Source organism: Rhinatrema bivittatum, chromosome 3 (genome assembly GCF_901001135.1).
Source record: "Rhinatrema bivittatum chromosome 3, aRhiBiv1.1, whole genome shotgun sequence".
Lineage (NCBI taxonomy): Eukaryota > Metazoa > Chordata > Amphibia > Gymnophiona > Rhinatrematidae > Rhinatrema > Rhinatrema bivittatum.
Window position 1 is genome coordinate 365,810,743 of NC_042617.1, and position 19,934 is coordinate 365,830,676.

The 19,934-nt window shown below is 44.1% G+C and overlaps 1 protein-coding gene and 1 long non-coding RNA gene across 2 annotated transcripts in view; one reads left to right on the forward strand and one right to left on the reverse strand.

Annotated features, from left to right (window-relative positions):
* NT5E (5'-nucleotidase ecto) overlaps positions 1–19,934 on the reverse strand; it is a 156,399-nt gene that overhangs the window by 39,690 nt on the left and 96,775 nt on the right. Inside the window, exon 5 of the mRNA XM_029595490.1 lies at positions 11,750–11,904. Within this exon, the coding sequence (XP_029451350.1) occupies positions 11,750–11,904 (155 nt within the window). The remainder of the gene's footprint in view (positions 1–11,749; positions 11,905–19,934) is intronic.
* Positions 16,243–16,844, forward strand: LOC115087850. The gene is made up of 3 exons (XR_003855633.1): positions 16,243–16,373; positions 16,545–16,624; positions 16,735–16,844. It is a non-coding gene; the product is annotated as an uncharacterized LOC115087850 (long non-coding RNA).

Sequence of the window (19,934 nt, forward strand, 5' to 3'; positions counted from 1 at the left end):
TTATGCCCCGCCACAAAGCCAGTCTGTTCTGGAGAAATAAGGTGTGGCAAAATATCTTTCATTCTACTTGAAATAATTTTTATGTAAATTTTAACATTCTGATTTAATAAAGAGAGGGGGGTCTATATGATCCAGGATCTATGGGATCCTTACCTGGTTTTGGGAGCACTATGAACACCGCCTTCGGCATAGTCTGAGGAAGCCTACCTTGTGTATTCATGTCATTAAAGAGGTTTTGTAAAGTTGGAGCAATATGAGAATGTAATGATTTATAGAATAGAGAGCTGAGTCCATCTGGGCCTGGGGATTTATGAAGTTTTAATTGTTTGATCACTCCCAAAATCTCCGAGACAGTTATTGGTTTGTTTAAAATTTCCAGGTGAGTGAGAGAGAGATTTGGGAGACTAAGCTTTTGTAAAAATTCCTCCTGAGAGTAGGTTTCAGAGTTTTCAGAAGTGTAAAAGGACTGATAAAAGTCCTTAAAAACATTCGCTATTTGAGGGGATTTCATAACTATGTTTCCATCTTGAGTTCAGATAGTGTGAATAAATTTGTATGCCCTTTGGGTTTTGACCAAATTAGCCAGCAAGCGAACGGATTTATTACCATATAAATACAATTTTTGACGATATATGAATAGCAAATCTTTTGCCTTCTGATGTAAAATGTCATTTAAAGTGCATTGGGTTGCTAAGAAAATATATTTCCAAGTCTGTAGTTGGGTACTATTCCAGTAATTTTTGTAGTACTACAGTTTCCCTAATTGCAAAATTTGGTTGTTTCGGGATTTATGTTGAGCTGCGGCATAACTAATTATGTCCCCCCCAAATAACAGATTTGGCCGTTTTCCCAAAACAAACTAGGATCCTTAGTATGGACTTCATTATCTTTCGTGTATAGGGCCCATTTATTTTACTAAATATTCTTTAAAAGATGGGTCTTTACCTAGCCATTCTGGCAGACACCACTGAAATGGGCCAGGTGGGTTAGGAAACAATGTTATATTGCAAAATACTGGACAATGGTCAGAAATAAGAAGGGTCCCAATTTCTGCAGAAATCACATGTAAACAGACTCTGAAACTAATATAAAATCTATACGGGATTTAGTGGGATGTGCTTTCGTATAATCCCTTTCGCCCGGGTGTAGGGAGCACCAAATGTCTATAAAGGATAAATGATCACAAAAATATTGTATTCCTTTTTGTTTCCCTAACTTGGAAATTGTGGTCTTGGAGCATCTATCCATGCTAGGATCAACTACACAGTTGAGATCACCCCTTAAAATCAATTGCCCCCCTCCTAGTACAAGATAGCTATTTATTATGTTTATAAAAAAAAAGTATGACATTGATTAGGGGCGTATGCTGAAACCAAGATCACATTTTTACCCGAAATGTTGCCACTGACCATTATAATTCTTCCCTCTGAATCTTTCCAGGATTTCTGAAAGGTAAAAGGAAGCTGACAACCAATTAGTATCTCCACTCCCTTTTTATGCGTGGTACCTGAGGAGTAATAAACATGGGAAAAGCCTTTCTTTTGCAATGTCATGCTCTTTAGCAGACATATGAGTTTCCTGAAGAAACATGTCGTCACCTTTAGATCTTTTAATGTGGGACAAAGCCTTTTCACGTTTAACTGGGGAGCTCATACCAGCAATATTCCAGCTCATAATTCTGAGTGTTTTAGCCATTAGGACAAACAACAGTCAGCTGTGACAACCCCCTATGTACCAGAAAGATCATTCGTAACACTGTATGGGGTGCTACAGTCATGCGTAAAGAAACTTTTTTTTTTAATTTACATTTTTTTTAGTGTTACCAATCATCTTAAACACCATAATAAACCATTCTCTATACAATATCCAAACATTGTTTTACACTTTTGTACTTTTATACCACTCCTCCCTCCCTATCCTCCTCCTCTCCGACCAGTGCGATCAAACTGTTAAAACAGAAGGGGAAAAAAAGGGCTTTTTTTGCCGTGTTAGCCCAATTGGCACACATATAATGAACAAAAGACCTCATAAGTCCATTTAAAGATGCAGGTTAGACCACCTCAAAAAAGGGTCCCAAATAAATACATGAATGGATTTCTTGTCCTCTCTCACTCTGTTAGGTATGAGAGATTATGTAGGCTCCCATAGTCTACAAATAACTGCTGAAGATGCGGGTGGTAGTGGCTTTTTCCATTGCAAGGACACTGCTAGCCTGGCAGCGCACAAAACGTGATTGATGAGATGAGCCTGGGTGTAAGACCATCCACGAGAGTAGAAGGATAGTAGATACAAACAGGGGTCAAATTCCACCCTCAGTGATATCTCCCAAATAATCCTTTCAATCCACCTCCAGAAAATGGTCATTTTCGGGCATTGCCACCAGACATGCAGGAAAGTCCCAATTATCCCACACTGTCTCCAACATTTATCAGAGTAGTCTGAGTATAATTTATGCAGATGAAGCGGTGTGAGATGCCATCAATATAACAACTTGTAATTAATTTCCTTCACAACTCCCAATACAGAGCTCTTAGCAATAATCGCATAACAATATTCCCACTGCTCAACAGGCCACTCTTTATCCCATTCAGCCTCCCAACCTTTCACATAGGACCTTTGAAAGATAAGGACCTGGAGATAAGAGCATTTGATAAATTTTGGATATTAGCCCCTTGCCGGGGTTTTGTAAGTAACACAATTGCTCAAAGTCTTTAAAGTCCCGAGCCACATGGGGGCGAATAGCGGAGTTAGACAAACAGTGGTCAATTGTACACAGTGATAATAATCACAGGGCTCCAAATCAATTTGGTGTCTTAATTCTTCATAAGTAAGTAACTGAGTGTCAATAAATAATTGACCACACCACCACAGCCCTTTTTGTGATCACTTTCTATACAAAGCTGACAACTGGGGGATGCTAATATCCCCTCTATACAAACCCAGGGGCATTAGAGGAGTCAATGAGGAGTGGCCTGTTAGCTGTGTCCTCCATTGCTTCCACACTTGAATTGTATGGTGAGTGAACGGATTCTTCTCCCTCACATTCCCGCTCAGTATGGTGTTCCCCCAGACCTGTGAGTAGAGTGTTCCTCTCAGAAGACATGATTGCTCCAATTCTATCCATGGTTTGTTAATTGTTCTAGCAGACCACTCATATCACTTTCAGTTGAGCCGCAGCATAGTATTTAATAAAATCAGGGACCGCCAAATCCTCCCTTTAGCCTTGGGAGGTAAAGGACTCACCTAGCCACCCTAGGAGGCCTCTGTTTCCAAATAAACCTAAAGACTCTGGTTTGAAGGGTTCGTAAAAATCTATATGGAACCATGATGGGAAGGGTTTGAAAATATTACAACCATTATGGTAGTATATTCATTTTAATTGCAGCTATGCGGCCGAAACATGAGAGATTATAGGCGGACCATATGCCTAGGTCCCTAATGGTGCGTTCTAATAATGGGATATAGTTAAGGGAGAACAGCTGTTTCCAATTGGCTGGGAGCTGAATACCTAGATATCAAATGCTTTGTTTCACCCACGTAAATGGGAAGCTCCTACATAGGTTATCCATCTGTTTGGCATCTAGAGTCAGAGTAAGAAGTTCAGATTTACTCATGTTTACTTTAAACCCTGATAGTTTCCCATATTTACTTAATTCCTGGACCAGGATAGGCATAGACAATTGTGGAAATGCTACTGTTAGCAGGACATCGTCTGCAAATAATGAGATTTTATGTTGAACTTGTCCTGATGGCATCCCTTTGATGTTCACATTTTGTCTAAAAGACCAGCGCTTCTCAACCGGTGTGTCGTGACACACTAGTGTGTCGCCAAACACCGGCAGGTGTGTCGTGTCTCCCGGTGTCCCACTGCCTATTGCACTTCCCTTCTCCCTTTTTTCCAGCCCCCAATGGCCAATTGGAAGCCTCCTTTCTTCCTACCCCCATTGCCCAATGGGAAGCCTCCTTCATTCTGCCTGCCCCCATGCAGGCCAATCGGAAACCTCCTCCCTTCTACCTACCAGTGGGAGTAGGAAGAAGGGAAGAAGCCTTTGATTGGCTGGTGAGGCAGGCATCGCCTAGCCCAGGGGGTGGGGTGGAAGAAATAGTTTCGGACACCGACGAAGCAAGGCCACCACAGCCCGTGGCAGCGAAGAGGAAACCGGATGCCGACGAAGCATGGCCGCCACAACCCGTGGCGGCGAAGAGGAAACTGGACGCCGAAGCATGGCCGCCATAGCCCATGGCGACGAAGAAGAAACCGGACGCCGACGAAGCATGACCGCCACAGCCCGTAGCGGCAAAGAGGAAACCCAACCCCGACCGAGGCTACCACGGGAGCCCATCCCCGTGGTGGCACAAAAAGAGGGCCCGCTGGAGTAAAGCCGTGGCGGAACTGGAGCCCATCCCTGCAGTGAAGAAAGAATATGTTTTTTGGTGAGAGCTTGTGTGTGTGGGTGTGAATGGATGCCTGGGTGAGAGCTTGTGTCTGTGGGTGTGAATGGATGCCTGGGTGAGAGCTTGTGTGAATGAGTGCCTGGGTGAGAGCTTGTGTGAATGGGTGCCTGGGTGAGAGCTTGTGTCTGTGCGTGTGAATGGATGCCTGGGTGAGAGCTGGTGTGAATGGGTGTGAGAGCATTTGTGTGTGTTCGAGAGCTTGTATATAAAAGAGACCATGAGTGTGATTGAGAGACACTGGTCAGGAAGAAGACTGGTGTGAGAGAGACAGAGACTGGTCGTGGGGTCTAATTGGAAGTGTGTGTGTCAGTGACTGGTTGTGGGCGCTAAGGAAGAAGACTGTGAGGACAGAGCTTCAGCAGCCCTTGCTGCTTCTGGTGAGTGCTATTGGCCTGGAAGGGAAAGGAGTAGGAGAGTTGCTGGAGAGGGTAAGTAAAGGTGGCTTTTAAAATTTATTTTTCTTGATTGACTGTCATTTTAATTATTGACTATTATGCGATGTCTGCAGTTTTGAAATATTTTATTGATATTTGGACATGTTTTAATAATTTTATGAGTTTTTAATTGTTGGATATTATTCTGTCCAGCAGCTGTTTTGTAACATTTTTAGTATAGCTTTACAATTATTTCTGTGTGGGGCTCTATAGCAGCTTGGCTTATTCTGTTTTCCCAATAGGAAATGTATTAGTGTTTAAGGCCTGGTTTAATAGTTGTATTTCTTAGATATGGTTGTTAATGTTTGAGTGTGTTCCATAATACAGGTGTAACTTTGTGCAGGTTAGTTTGTGTGCATTATTGCAAATCCTGAGAGCCTGTTAGGTGCTATATTTCTCTTTCCATTTCTCCAGGTTCGCACTGCATGCAGAGTGGCTTTTTTGGTTTTCCATTCCAGTTTCTATCTCCATATTTATAATTTGTGGCTTTTCTGTACTTGGTGAAGGTCAGTTCTGGGTGTGTGACCAAGGTGAGGTAGTTTACTAGCATGTAGGCATTTGTATCAATCTTATTTGTTGTGTTTTCTCACTAGGCTATGCATTAGTGGTAAATTACTGTCTTTTCATAAGGAAGGCTATTTTGCCTGGTAGTAAAAGGAGTTTGTTTTGCTTTTACTGGGATGTCATCACAACCAGAATATCTTTTTTATATGGCGAGTTGTACAGGGTAATGCCCTAGATCTGCTCTGCACTCATTGCTGGGGGTTGAGGGGATTCCTGTGGATGCAGAGTGCATGTTTACATTTAGCTCCGTGATGGTCACATGTTCAGTGTATCATGCATGTGGAAACCATCTGTCAGGTGTGTCCCGGCCAAAAAAAGGTTGAGAACCACTGTAAGAGACTATGCCAGGGGTTTCATCACTAAAGTAAAAAGTAAAGGAGATAATGGGCAGCCCTGGCGGGTCCCCCTTCCTAAGGCAAAGGATTTGGAGTAGTGGCCATTAATTTTAATGCAGGCCTTTGGGGGTTGAATACATTGCCCAAATCCACATTAAGAAATTACGGCCCAGTCCCGCTTTTTCTAAAACTTTAAACATAAAAGGCCAATAGATCCAATCGAATGTCTTTTCTGCATCAATGGCTAATATTACTGCTGGGATTTTGCCAACCTTAGCCACTCTGGTTAAGTTTACAATTTTCCTGATATTATCTGCAGCTTGTCTGCCTGGTATAAATCCATATTGATCTACATGTACTAACTTGGGTAGTATACTGTTAAGCCTCCCCACCAGTATTTTTGCCAGGATCTTCAAGTAACGAAATAGATCTATATGATCCACATACTGAACTATCTTTTCCAGGTTTTGGAAGGACTGTGATCCCCACTATCTCCATTGAACTTAGGATGCCAGAGTTATTTAAAATAGTATTGAAACGTTTCTGTAAATGAGGGCTTATAATATCCAATTTTTTTTATAAAATAGACTTGAATAGCCATCCAGTCCTGGTGCCTTGTTGATCTTCAAGGAAGAGATGGCGGCATATATTTCTCCTTGTGAGATTTCCTGATCCAGGAATTGTGATTGCTCACAGTAAGGCTAGGCAGACTAATTCCTTTTAAGTAATTGTCAATAGCCACTGCCTCAACTCCCACTTCAGCCTCATACAAATCTCTATAGAAATGCACAAACCATTCCCAGATAGAGCCATTATCATATCCGACATTGCGGATGGGATAGAAGGTAAGGTTTGTTTTTAAGCGGATGATACTAAGATCTGCAACAGAGTGGATACGCCAGAAGGAGTGGAGAGAATGAGACGAGATTTAAAGTAGCTGGAAGAGTGGTCGAAGATATGGCAGCTGAGATTCAATGCCAAGAAGTGCAGAGTCATGCAAATGGGGTGTGGAAATCCGAAAGAACTGTATTTGATGGGGGGTGAAGGGTTGATGTGCACAGAGCAGGAGAGAGACCTTGGGGTGATAGTGTCTAACGATCTAAAGTCAGCAAAACAATGTGACAAGGCAAAAGCTAAAGCCAGAAAAATGCTGGGCTGCATAGAGAGGAATATCTAGTAAGAGAAAGGAAGTGATGATCCCCTTCTACAGGGCCTTGGTGAGGCCTCACCTGGAGTACTGTGTTCAGTTCTGGAGACCGTATCTCCAAAGGGACAGAGATAGAATGGAGGTGGTCCAGAGAAAGGCGACCAAAAAGGTGGATGGTCTTCATAAAATGACTTATGAGGAGAGATTGAAGAACCTAAATATGTATACCCTGGAGGAGAGGAGGAGCAGGGGTGATATGATACAGACTTTCAGATACTTGAAAGGTTTTAATGATCTATGGTCAACAGCAAACCTTTTCCGTTGGAAAAAAAATCAGTAGAACTAGGGGTCACAATTCGAAACTCCAGGGAGGAAGACTCAGAACCAATGTCAGGAAGTATTCCTTCACGGAGAAGGTAGTGGATGCCTGAAATGCCCTTCCAGAGGAAGTGGTGAAGACATACTGTGAAGGATTTCAAAGGGGCATGGGATAAACACTGTGGATCCATAAAGGTTAGAGGATGGGAATGAAGAGAAAGCCATGGGGGTTGCTTGCTGGAATGGAGGCTACTACCTAGTGATTACTACCCTTACTCAATAAGTCTTCGCACAGTTAATGCAACTCCAACATTGCTCTCTGCTTCAATGGTAAGGGGTAATGTGGAAAAGAGTATTTGCATTCAGACAACAACCAACATGGACCGAACTTCACAGTCTGGGTAAACAAATAAGCGTGGGGGTAGCTTGCTTATTACGGCGGTTACTACCCTAAACCAATTAAGCATGATACATCACTTTGAATGCATATACAGCGTTGCTCTCTGCTTCAACGGCAGGGATAAATGTTGAAAATAGGATAAGTATGGGAAAAATAAGTGTGGGAGCTTGCTGAGCAGACTGGATGGGCCATTTGGTCTTTTTCTGCCGTCATTTCTATGTTACCAACTCCATCCCCTTATCAATCCCTCCCCCACCATCCTGTGCGGCATTTGCCATTGCTCTGCACAAGGAGAGCCGGGGTCACTAAAGCGTTACCGGGTGTGTCTGCTCCATTAGAACCTGCATTCAATACGAAAAACAGAAGTAACAACCTTGCATCATGAACCACACTCTCAGTACGTTCAAAAGTTATTATGGTGTTACCAAAACTTGTCCCGCCAACACATTCACTGGCAGTCGCATGTTCACTTTCAAATTGGTCGACATACTTTTTGGCCTCTCTTCTTATAAAGAGGAAGATTTCTCACTTCCTCATATATCGATACTCTACTCATAGGAACATTAGTTATTCAACTCATTGTCGAACCGAACCAAGAACAATAGCATTCCCCCATGTTTCGCTGTGGAGAAACAAACGAGTCCATATGAAATTCTTACAAAGATGAGGCATTCATGTTTGCTCCAATTGTTCCATGTATTTAGTTGTTTCTGATGGGGATTCAAATGTGCACGTTGGGCCGGCATTCCAAATGCGGAGCCGTGCTGGATATAGCAAAGCAAAACAAATCTGTTTAGCCACTAATATGGTGCAAATAGGGGAAAACTCCTTTGCTTTGTCGAGACTTTGCTGGAGAAGTCCTGAAATATTCTTATAGGCACATTCTTGTACGGTCTGTAGTTTGCAAGAGCTCATCCATAGTTGCTGCTTGTGATGGTAATTCAGAAATCGGGCTATAACTAGTCGCGTCTGCGTATCGCCTGGTCTACGTGGCTCCTAGCCTGTGGGCCCGTTCTACCACCAAAGCTGTTGCCAGCGATAGCAAACTCAAGGCCTCTGGAAGCCAGCCAGTTAAAATTTGTGCCAGCTCAGTTTCATCTATGTCCTCTGTAAAGCCCGCGAAACGCAAATTGTTCCTTCTCGATCTTTTTTCCAAATCTTCGATTTTTTTCTTCTTGAAGGAGTTGTTTAGACAGTTTATCCAGTTGTCTCGTATGAGCCAGCGAATCGCTTTCTACCAAAGAGACTCGACCTTCCAGATGTTCCATACATGGACCAAATTCTGTTAGTGAGCCTTTAATCTCAGCAATCTGATTAGCAATCGCTTCTAATTTCCCATGCAAGGTTTCTGTTACTGCGTGTGATATTGCTTCTATGACCGATGGATCCAGCAACGTGCGTGAGGCCTGTTCTCCTGAAGCAGCCATCTTGCCTTCCCCTGGTTTCAGTTTCTCCTTTTCCTTTCTTGTGGGCCGGATTGGCATTCCCGATGGAGATTTGGACATGGAGTCAATACTCATAAGGATTGTGGAATAACGCCAAAGTGGAACGATTTAACTGAATGTGTAGGTCAGGATGCAGATGATTAGAGCAGATACACCCAGAGCGCGTAAGGAAGACGTCCTCACAGTCGCATCGCATCATGTGACCCCCCTACACACATACTCTTATACACACCCACAACCTCCCTCACAGCCACACTCAGGCCCTAAGACCTTCTCTCTCCCCACCCCCACCCCCCACACAAGCTCTTACTCCCCCGGATTTTCTCATACACATAACACGCTCTCACTGGCCCCCCTCACATACACACACACACCCCTAGGCAAGCTCCCATTCATTCTCACACTGCTCCCCCCCCACCTTCCAGGCATGCACTCATTCATTCTCTCATACACACACAAATAGACCCAGGCAGGCACCAGTTCATTTAGTCACACACACATGCAAACCCCCAGGAAGGCACCCATTCTCACACAGACAGACCCCAGGAAGGCACCCATTCATTCACCCACCCATACCCAAGAAGTTACACATACACACACACAGGCTCTCAACCCCCCCCCCCCCCCGACACACACAGTCTCTCACCCTCCTACTGACACACATGGTCTCCCACCTACACACACAGGCTTTCACCCCCCTCCAACAGACACACAAGCAGTCACCCACACACACCCATAGGGACTAGACCTTTTTTTTTCCAGACACTGCGTCTGCCTCCTCTCTTAGGTCGTCAGTCTCACGGCAACAGGAGTTGATGTCGGGAGAAACGCAACTCATCATCTCCTGTTGCCCGGGGTTGCTATTGAGTGGATCGGGTGGGGTTTGTTTTATCCCTGCCCGATCTGATGTTTCACTTTGGATGCAAGGTGAGGCATCAGCTGTGGTAGAGGTATTTGAGGGGCACCTTTTGCTGCTCCAAAATTCTGCCACCTGAGGCTGCCGCCTAACTCTGCCTCATGATAGAACCGCCCCTGGAGGAAAGGCACATTTCTCTGCTTCCTCCAGCAAAGACAAGTGATCTGCAAACCTGTTTGATGTGCCTCAGACTGAGTTTTGAAACCCAACTTTGGGTCTATGGCAAGTTTCAGGTTTGTGTGCATAAAATATGATTTGTGTACAAAACTATTTTTGGCACAGAAAAAATTTTGTACACATAAAGCATGTTTATACTCGGAAAACATGTTTTGTTTGCACAAACCATGTTTTTGGTCCATAAATCTCATTATAGGTCCAGGTGCTGGAACTCCAGCTTCTGCCCATACACTGACACAAGCACTGGAAACTTTACTCCACCACTGATCAGGAGTAAAATTTCCAGCGCTAAGAAAACTTGCATTAAGCCAGTGCACCTCTCTGCATTGGGGGTAATGGTCAATGCCTTCCATTTGCATGAATTTTGTGCACATAAATCAAGGCCAAAGACTCCCCCCAGTTTAAAATGCACATTTAGCCTGTGCCGAGCACAGATTTTAACTCAAGGTTGTGCATGCACATGTTCCAATCAGCGCACTTTTTTTTTTTTTTTAACTCCAGATGTATTAGCACACCATTAGCTTAACCTGTGTGTTAAGAAACTGTGCTCTGAAATTCAGCACACAGTTTTAACCCGCACATTATTGCACTGGCACCTAATAAATGAAATATGCTGGAGGAGGGAAGAGAGAAAGGATAATGGTGAAGAGGACTGAGGAAGAAGGTAGTGTGCAGGGAAGGTGAAGAAAGACACAAAGGGAGTTAGTATCAGGAGCGAAGAAGAGAAGAGTGGGGCGGTACTCCTCATTTCTAGGATATAGGATGGTAACAAAAAAATAAGCTAGAAAAGCCAGTGCACTTTCCCAGAAGGAATTAGGAAGAGATCCACGTGCAGGCCGAGGCTGTGATAATCTTGAACCTTGCTGAAGCCACTTACTGACAATTCAAGGACAATTAGTATCTACCTGTTGATGTCTGGCATGTTGATTGCATAAACAGCTCTTTTGAGATCAACTTTATTTTTTTTTTTTTAATTTCAATTCATTCTCCCTCCCTCTGCCCACCACTGCCTTTTACCAAATCTTTTGCTAATCTCCTGGTGAACAAAACGTAACATTAGTTTAGTTTATTGTTGTTTATATACTGATGTATCAGACAAACCAAGACACTGGTTTACAGGATTAAATATTATAAGAAATACAATAATTCATAAAATAGTAACAGCTAAAACTACACAGGATAAGAATAAATTAGCTGTTAAGACAAATAGTATAAGGCTCAGCATAAAAACATCATAAAATTAACTATAAAATATGTAAAACAATCTAAAAAACTAAAAATATTGGTAGTCTTTGCAATAAATTTAAATGATCATGCTGTTTCTCATTTCTCAGTTATGCTCATCCACCTATTATACTGAAAGACGTGGAGGAGACAATACAGCTTCCATTTCTTCTGCTGGACACGAGACAAACGACTCAAAAACTGGTTGAACAGCACGGCTCTAAAATCGTTCACATTTGGTTTTTTTTTTTTTTTGTTTGTTTGTAACTAGCAGCCACTCAAAAGCCAAATGCACTTAAAGAGATCATGCTAATTTTCTCACTGCGTTTCTTACCATAGCATCACAAATCATGTTTCCCATGTTGCATTCTCGGTACCGGCATTCCAACATCGTACCATTTAGATAAACCACTGTTTTACCTATAGCCTCGGAGGAGTAGTTCCTTATTTCTTCCTTCCATTTATCAACTTCTGCTTGCAAGTCTTTATCTATGGAAGCAAGAATTTTATCTTGAAAAATGAGTCTTATTCAGCAATGCACTTCACATTTCAAGCCATTTGTTGGCAATGACTGGGCCTATCATAGCATACTGTAATTGGTACCCATCTGTTGTGAGATTATTCATTAGGGCACTCAGCACCACTTGATCACAGAAGTTACTGACAGTGTTAGAATATGAAAATTCTAAAGTAAACCTGTTTTCTGTCAGCCAGCCCAAGATGTATGGACTACGAGCACATATGTGTGCTATTAGAAGGAACATATTTAACAGCAGCTTGGCTGCAATATCAAAGTGGTGAATTTCTTGGCCAAACTCGGCTTATGCTGTGTCATCTTCAATGATCTGCCCCCTCTGTTGCTGCTGCGGCCCTGCCCAGAAGACTAGTGCAACTGGGCTGTTGAGAGTTCATAGCCTGCTAACAATTTCTTATACTGCTGCCCCTGTTTTGATTTCGGCTATGGAAACCGCATACCGTGGAAGGGATGAGATTTTTGCAAATAAGAGCCAGGTTTGGGTTAGCAGGGGAGGTGATTACGGAGACAAACCATAGTAATTAATCATCTCTGTGGAATGAGCCAGAGGTCCTGCTGCACATCTGAGCCCATGGTACCAAGAGGCCTAGCTGCCTGCTCAACCCGTAAATCCCCTGTTTTAATCTCAACAAACAGGGCATTTGAGCGTGTGAGCCCGGTCCTATGAACCAACTGATAGGTTTGAGGTAGGAAGAAATACCATTCAGGAATGTGCCCTGTAATCTAGAAAGCATAAATAATACAAGGAGGGCTCAATCAAACCAGCAGTTTCCTGTGACAGATCAGGGGTAGATTCTGTGGCAACAGAAAATTCAACAGCAATTCTGAAGCACATTTGCATACATTTAAATTATTCTGCATATTAATGCAAATTTGTTTTACATAATAATCAAAATAAAGTCGTTTTCCAACCTGTGTGTGTGTCTCTGACTAGACAAAGATTTAAATCAGCCCGATACAGTAAAGTGCGGCGGGGCTAGGCACCATTTTACGCGAATTAGACACACGTTTGACGCGTTATCCGGATGTACGATTCAATATTGGTAGTAGGGCGTCCTCAGCCCATGCGGAAACTGGCACGTACAAATTTGTGCCAGTCGCATGCAGATGGCATGTTAATGACCGGATTAGTTATTACCCTCGATACAGTAGCACACGTCCACAATAGCGCGTCTTTAATACATTTTTTTTTAACATGTAAATTTTGCGCCTGCCCTGGCGTTAGTGTGGTGCAGTGATTTGTGGCAGGCAGACGCATTGGATAGCATCATGGATTATATGTACATTTTGGCTTTGGTGATCTTTTTGTTACTGATGAAAGCCAGAAGAAGAAATGAGAGGCGAGCAATTGGAGACAACATCTGAGGAGAGGAGAACCCAGCAGCAAGACCAGTGGAGGTAGAAAATGTGTGTACATGTGTTTTTGTGTATGTGTATGTATGTCATCAAACGACAGCAGTGGCTCTGCTTTGTGGCCTGTGCATGGACATCCAAAACATTTATGTTGCCTGTTCTTGCAGATGCTTCCATTATTTATTTATATAATAAAATATTTATATTATTTTATGTTATGCTGATTATTGTGTTTTTCGTACGGCACGGCAGGACAGAGTCGTCCATGCACAGGCCAGAGCTATTGGTGGACAGGCCAGGGCCATCCGCAGACCATGTCCGCAATGTATCTTTCGCCCCCCGGACAACTCTCTTTGGCATGCCCGAGCAAGATGTAGTGCGAAGGTACCTGCTCAGCTCACAGGCAATCCTGGCCCTATATGAAGATCTGTGCAGTGACCTTGACCCTCTGGCCAACTGCAACCATGCTATGCCAGAGTTGATGAAACTTCTTGGTGAGTTACATTTTTTTGGTACCAGAAGTTTTCAGAACCCAGTGAGTATTGTTGCGGGTATGACCAATGGCCTCCTTCTCACGACATCTGGCACAGGTCTTGAAGGCCATGAGGAGGCGGATGAGGAAGTACATCATGATTTCTAATGATCCAGTACAACTGCAAGAGATCCACAGTGGGTTCATGGCTATTGCAGGGATGCTGAATGCGTTGGGTGCTATAGACTGCACCCATATTACATTGACCCCAAAGTCGGAAGAGGAGAGTTTGTTCCGGAATCATAAGCAATTCCATTCGATGAATGTGCAAGTCGTTTGTGATGCGTACCTTCAAATTGTTAATGTTGTTTCAAGGTTTCCTGAGAGCTGCCATGACGACTACATTTTTGCGCATTCATCCCTTGGAAGCAATTTTCCAAAGGGGAGGTACAGTGAAGACTGGCTGCTTGGTAGGTGACATCGGCTATGGGGCGGGATTCTAGATAGCAGTGAGATGATGCCATGTGTCAAGGACTGTGGTGTTAGGATAAGGTATACAATACAGTATGTGTAAATTAATGTGTGATGTGTTTATGCTTGCTGTTCTCACTGTGAAGTGCTTTTTGATGCATTCCTGATTATACCCCACATAGGTGATGGCAGCTATGGCTGTACGCCCTGGTTGCTAACTCCGCTCCAGTCTCCACACACTGCAGCCGAAAAACGCTACAATGAGGCTCATGCCAGTACAAGAAAAGTGATCAAGCGGACCTTTGGAGTTCTGAACGGCAGATTCAGATGCCTGGATCGCTCTGGTGGAACCCTGCAATACAGTGCTGAAAAGGCGAGCAATATAGCCTGCTGCATGCTACACATTTGTTTGCAATTTGGCGTGGATGCTGAGGTTGCAGAAAACTTGCCGCCAGATCCACCTCTGGAATCGGCCGCAGAGGTGGACAACAGCATGGGGGTTTGCTGAAGGATCATCGAGACTTATTTCTCATGTAAGTTATCAATTATACCTATATCTCTTCACATTGATGCGCTGCTTTTATTCTTCTACATTCCTCTGCAAAATCCTTGATATTATCCTTTTCATGCCTGTAGAGCATGTTTAATCCTGATTTGCGTTTTCTTTCAGGAGCTGTGATTCATGAAAGAAAGATGATCCCTGCACTGAAAAGTTTAATTAGGCTTTATAAAACTAATAACTTTTTTTTTATATATCTATCTGTTCTCTCTCTTTTCCATGGCAGTATTATTTGGCTTCATAAAACTAATACATTTTGTTTTTTTTATTATCCATTCTCTGTCATTTCCTTCAGTGTCTAGATGTCTGCGTTCCTGAGGCTCCATGGGACCTTCGGTGACAGGGACACCTCTCGGGACGCTGCGCAAGGCCTCTTCCTTTGGCGTCTTGATTTCGGCATCCCTGAGGCTCCGCGGGACCTTCGGCAACAGGGATGCCAGAGGGAGGGACATACACGCATGAATATGTAACGCCCTCCCCTGTGGCCATGCCCAGACGGCCATTTTGTACGCAGTTGGGTAACCATATTGTGAGGGAGGCTACCCAACTTCTCGGAGGGAGATGTAAGGTTGCTGGCCAACTTGATAGTCCAGGATGAGTGTCATCTTTATTTTCACCCTGTGTGCCTGTGGGACCAGGATCGGGCCAATGAGGCCTGGTGGACGCTCAGGGCGACTTTCAATGCCCAGGCTTCCTTCCCACGGGAGGAAGTTCCGAGGCCTCTTTAGCTGTAGGCCAAGGGAGCGTCTATGTTGGTGTTGTCGGGAGGGTAGGAGGTGCCATAATACACCAAAATTGTTTACTGTTGCGAAGCGGACAAAGGCCGCATTAAGACGTCCATTTTGTAGAGTCCATTTTTGTCCAATGCTTTGCACTCACAACAATATGGCTGCAGGGCTCATGCAAGAATGAAGAACAAGAGCTGTGGCTTAGTGGGTGAAGAAACATAGAAATGACGGCAGAAGACGACCAATCGGTCCATCCAGTCTGCCCAGCAAGCATCACACTTCTTTTTTCTCATACTTATCTGTTTCTCTTGGCTCTTAGTAACCTTAGGTTCTATTTCCCTTTCACTCCCACTATTAATGTAGAGAGCAGTGATGGAGCTGCTTCCAAGTGAAATGTTAAGTTTGATTAGTTGGGTAAGCAGCAGCATAGCTCTCTGCCGTTGAAGCAGAGATATGCGTGAAGGACCCTTGTGGACCCTTCAGCCTTGTGCACCATTCCTCAAAGCATGTTATTAAATTATACATGCGTGACACTTGTATATTATCACAAGCATATTATATATGTACATGCACTATTGTGGTGCCAACCAGAAAACCGTGAAAGGTTCCCTCTGGAGCACTAGATGGGCAACCGTGGTGTAATAGGGTTGCCCGTCTAGTGCTTCAAAGGGAAATTTTCTTAGAAATAGATGGCATAGGTCAATTTCTTGCATTGTTGAATGTTTTCTATTTGTTTTCTTCTGTTGCCAGGTTGAGGCATTGAAAAAGAGAGCCCGAAGACTGAGGAGGGAGGAACAGGACTTCCTTCGGGCCCTGCGCGCCTGCACAACACCGCAGAAGGTATGTGTTGTTTGTTTAACATTAAAAATTTGAAATGTTAGGCTTACAATGATGCAAGAGATGAGGTATTGTTTAATAATGTCAATAACAAATGGTAATCGCTGTGTCTCCATCCTATCATTCAGGATCTTTTCATGTGCATCAGTAACGCTTTCGTTTTTCTCTTTTCAGACAAGTACTTCTGCCTCGGAGGAAAAGAAGGAACATGAACCACCACCCTTGTTCACCACCACCATTGCCACATCCACAAGGTGAGCCTTTAATATAGGCCAATTGTCATTTTATGCTGTCAGGCCCGCCGGTCCCATTTTCCATATTTTGCACCCTAGTAATTACCGGTACTTCTTTTTTCTCATTTCAGATGTGCAACCGGTGTCACCGTCAGCAGCATCACCACCACCACCCAAGCCACCATCCCCAGCCCCCGTTCCTCCAGCCCCACCAGCCATGGAGGTCTTAGTCACTGAGGATGATTGTCCAGGTCGCACCAGAGGTGGGTCGCCAGTTTGAGGCCGGCGCAGCATCCGGGGAAGGGCCACGGGAGCAGGCCGGGCCCTCTCCCATGGAGGCACGCCTGAATGCTGTACTGGCTCTCCAGGTGCGGTTGACCCGCGGCCTGGATGTCATGGAGGGCCTGGCGGTGCAGATGGTGGCCATCCTCCAGGACCTGCAGCATGGCCAGCAGTTCCATGGCAGCAGCTCAATCACTGCTGGTTATGTCCTGGGCTCCTCCAGGACGGCCACCATCTCCCCATCTATGACGATGCCCCTCCTCTGCCCCCATGGCATAGCCCCTTCCCTTTCCTTCCCCTACTGTAAATTGTTTTTGGTTGTGTTGTGTACATAGTTTAAAAATATATAGACTGAGTTTTGAAATAGTCTAATGTATTTATTTTGCATTTTTCTCTTTTTAATATAGATTTTTTTTATTCAAACAATATTTGTTTTAAAGAGTTGGTTGTTACAGAAACTATAAGTGGTAGTGGTGGTTATGGGGGGTGAGGGATTTGCAAAGGATGATGTTACAAGGGGAGAGGCATGACAGGTTTGGAGAACAGAGGGAGACAGAAATCATGCTTTATGGGTGACAAAGTAACATAAGTACTCATAAATATGAAACAGAATTCGTTCCTTTAATAGATAAAACTTTTATTTTAACTAATTCTTATGGGTGGTTACGGGAACGACAAGCAGAGACAACATCTCTGATGGCACTGATCAGTTCCTTCATAAACATCGATTGAGAAGCCAGTGCGCCCCATTGATGTCGGCTCGGATTTGCCTCAGTTCCTGGAGCATCAAATCATTGTGTTGGTCCTGTCACGATGTTATTCCAGACAAAGTGCTCACTTACCGAATAACGCCTGTTCCAGGTTGCGTGACACCGTTGCCTGTCCTGTGCCGCAGCAGCCTCTAGCGGAGATGGTGCTGATGCTTCAGATGTCTCTAGGGGTAATGATGCCTCAGATGTCTCATGTTCTTGGCTTGCAGAAGAGACTTCAAAAAGGTTAAGTGCAACAAGTTCCTGGGTCTCGCCATCCTGTATGTGTTGGCTGGGGGAGTCAGCGTTGGACATAGGGAAAACAAATTCTGGTGTGGGAATGGATTGGTTATCTTCTTCAATAACATCAGCCTCATTTTATTTATTTATTTTATTTATTTAAAATTTTTATATACCGACATTCATCCAGGATATCACATCGGTTTACAGTGTAACACAAACAAACGCCAAGCATGGCACTTTACATTGAACAAATAAAACAAGTTAACAAATGAATAAATGAGGGTGTGAACAAGGGGAAAATTGCATTAAATACTCAACTAGGTTTGTAATTATTGACTCTATCGATGGAGAAAGATAGGTTGAAGTTCTAGTTGTCAGTTTTCCTCCCAAGAGCCCAAAAGAAAACATGCATACCTTCACTTGTTCCAGTGTCAGCGCTGTACAGCACGGGCACATAGACCACAACCTCTGGCTGCACAGTAATGAGAACAAGCTCCTCCAGTGGTATCAAGACTATATGACATGGTGGCCCTCCACCGGTCCTCTTTGCTGCCACCTCAATTTTGGCAGACTTTTCTTTGACCTCTTTTCAAGTATCGCGCCACTGGAGTTGTACCTGTTTTACATCCCTGGGCATAACAGACAGGGAGCTGACATCCAGTGCGATCTTCTCCCAAATCCATTTCTTCATGGAGCAAAACACCTTTGGAAGAGAACTTTGTAGTTCTCGCATCCAGCACGGCACAGTAGCTCCTTTTCTGCATCCGTAAAGCGAGCACCACGTGTTCACTTCTTGGACTGCTGGCTACAACTCGTGCCTGCCTGCTGTTGCAGATCTCATGACTCTGTCTCTACCTGTGAAATGGTACATTTTGATGCCATGATAATGTCTGAATGAAAAAAAACAAACAGACAGAAGAAATGGGATAAACGAATGGAGAAACAGGAGGAGCACATGGACAGCATCAAGAAAAGAGCCAAAAACAGAATAAATGAACAGAGAACAGTACCGGCTGCATGGCTACTAGAAACAGACACTGGCACATGCAGTTATTGGCCACAACAAAGAAGAGGAGCACATGGACAGCATCAAGAAAAGAGCGCCCAGAAAGGTAGCTAGCGGGGCCTCTGACCATGGACGTTCCTACCTCTTTTCAGATGAACGTCCATGGCTCCGGGCGTCCGTCTGGGGCATGCGGCGGAGTGCCGCAACCTGATGCACCCAGAAAGGTAGCTAGCTGGGACTCTGACCATGGATGTTTGTCTGTCCATGGCGCCCGGAAAGCTAGCTAGCGAGGCCTCCAACCATGGACGTTCCCACCTCTTTTTGAACGAACGTCCATGGCTCCAGGCGTCCGTCTGGGGCCTCCCGGAAAGAAGCGTCCATGAGTGCATCTCTTACCTATTCAAAGTAAAGGGATGCCGATGTTTTAGATGCTGATCTTCCGATTGATATCAAAAGCACCAGTTCAAACTGGTCTGTATGATCCTGATCCGACCCAAATACAAAAGGGTCGGATCAGGATCATACAGTATTTATATACACATCCAAGCAGGATTATGACATGGCGATGTCGTCACGGTGGGGGAACAATGATATTTGGCAAGATCTATGAAAACCTTTGAAATCATAACATTTGGAATTGAAAACTCCTGTTTGCTAGAAATATGACATATATTGAAGTTAGATTCACTGTCCAGTGCACCCGGGATATGTATAGACGTCATACAGTAAAATCAGTAGCGTTATGGATGTCTTTCCGAGCTCCGCATGTGCTTTTGGCGCCGCTTTGATTAGCGTCTCAGAGTACAGAATAGCACATATAAAAAAACAAATCGCGCACACATTAAAGGAGCAGGTGCGGGACACATCTGCATTTTTACCTTGTCGGTACTGTATCGGCCTGAATGTGAGCTAAAAACATGGTGGTGTGTTCGTGCCTGCTTTCGCCCTCGCTCCACCCTCTCTACCTGTGTGGCGACTCCCTCCATGCCTGATGGACAGCTTGATGCCGCGGCGTCTCCATGCCGCATCTCCCCGGCGTCCCCGGGCCGGC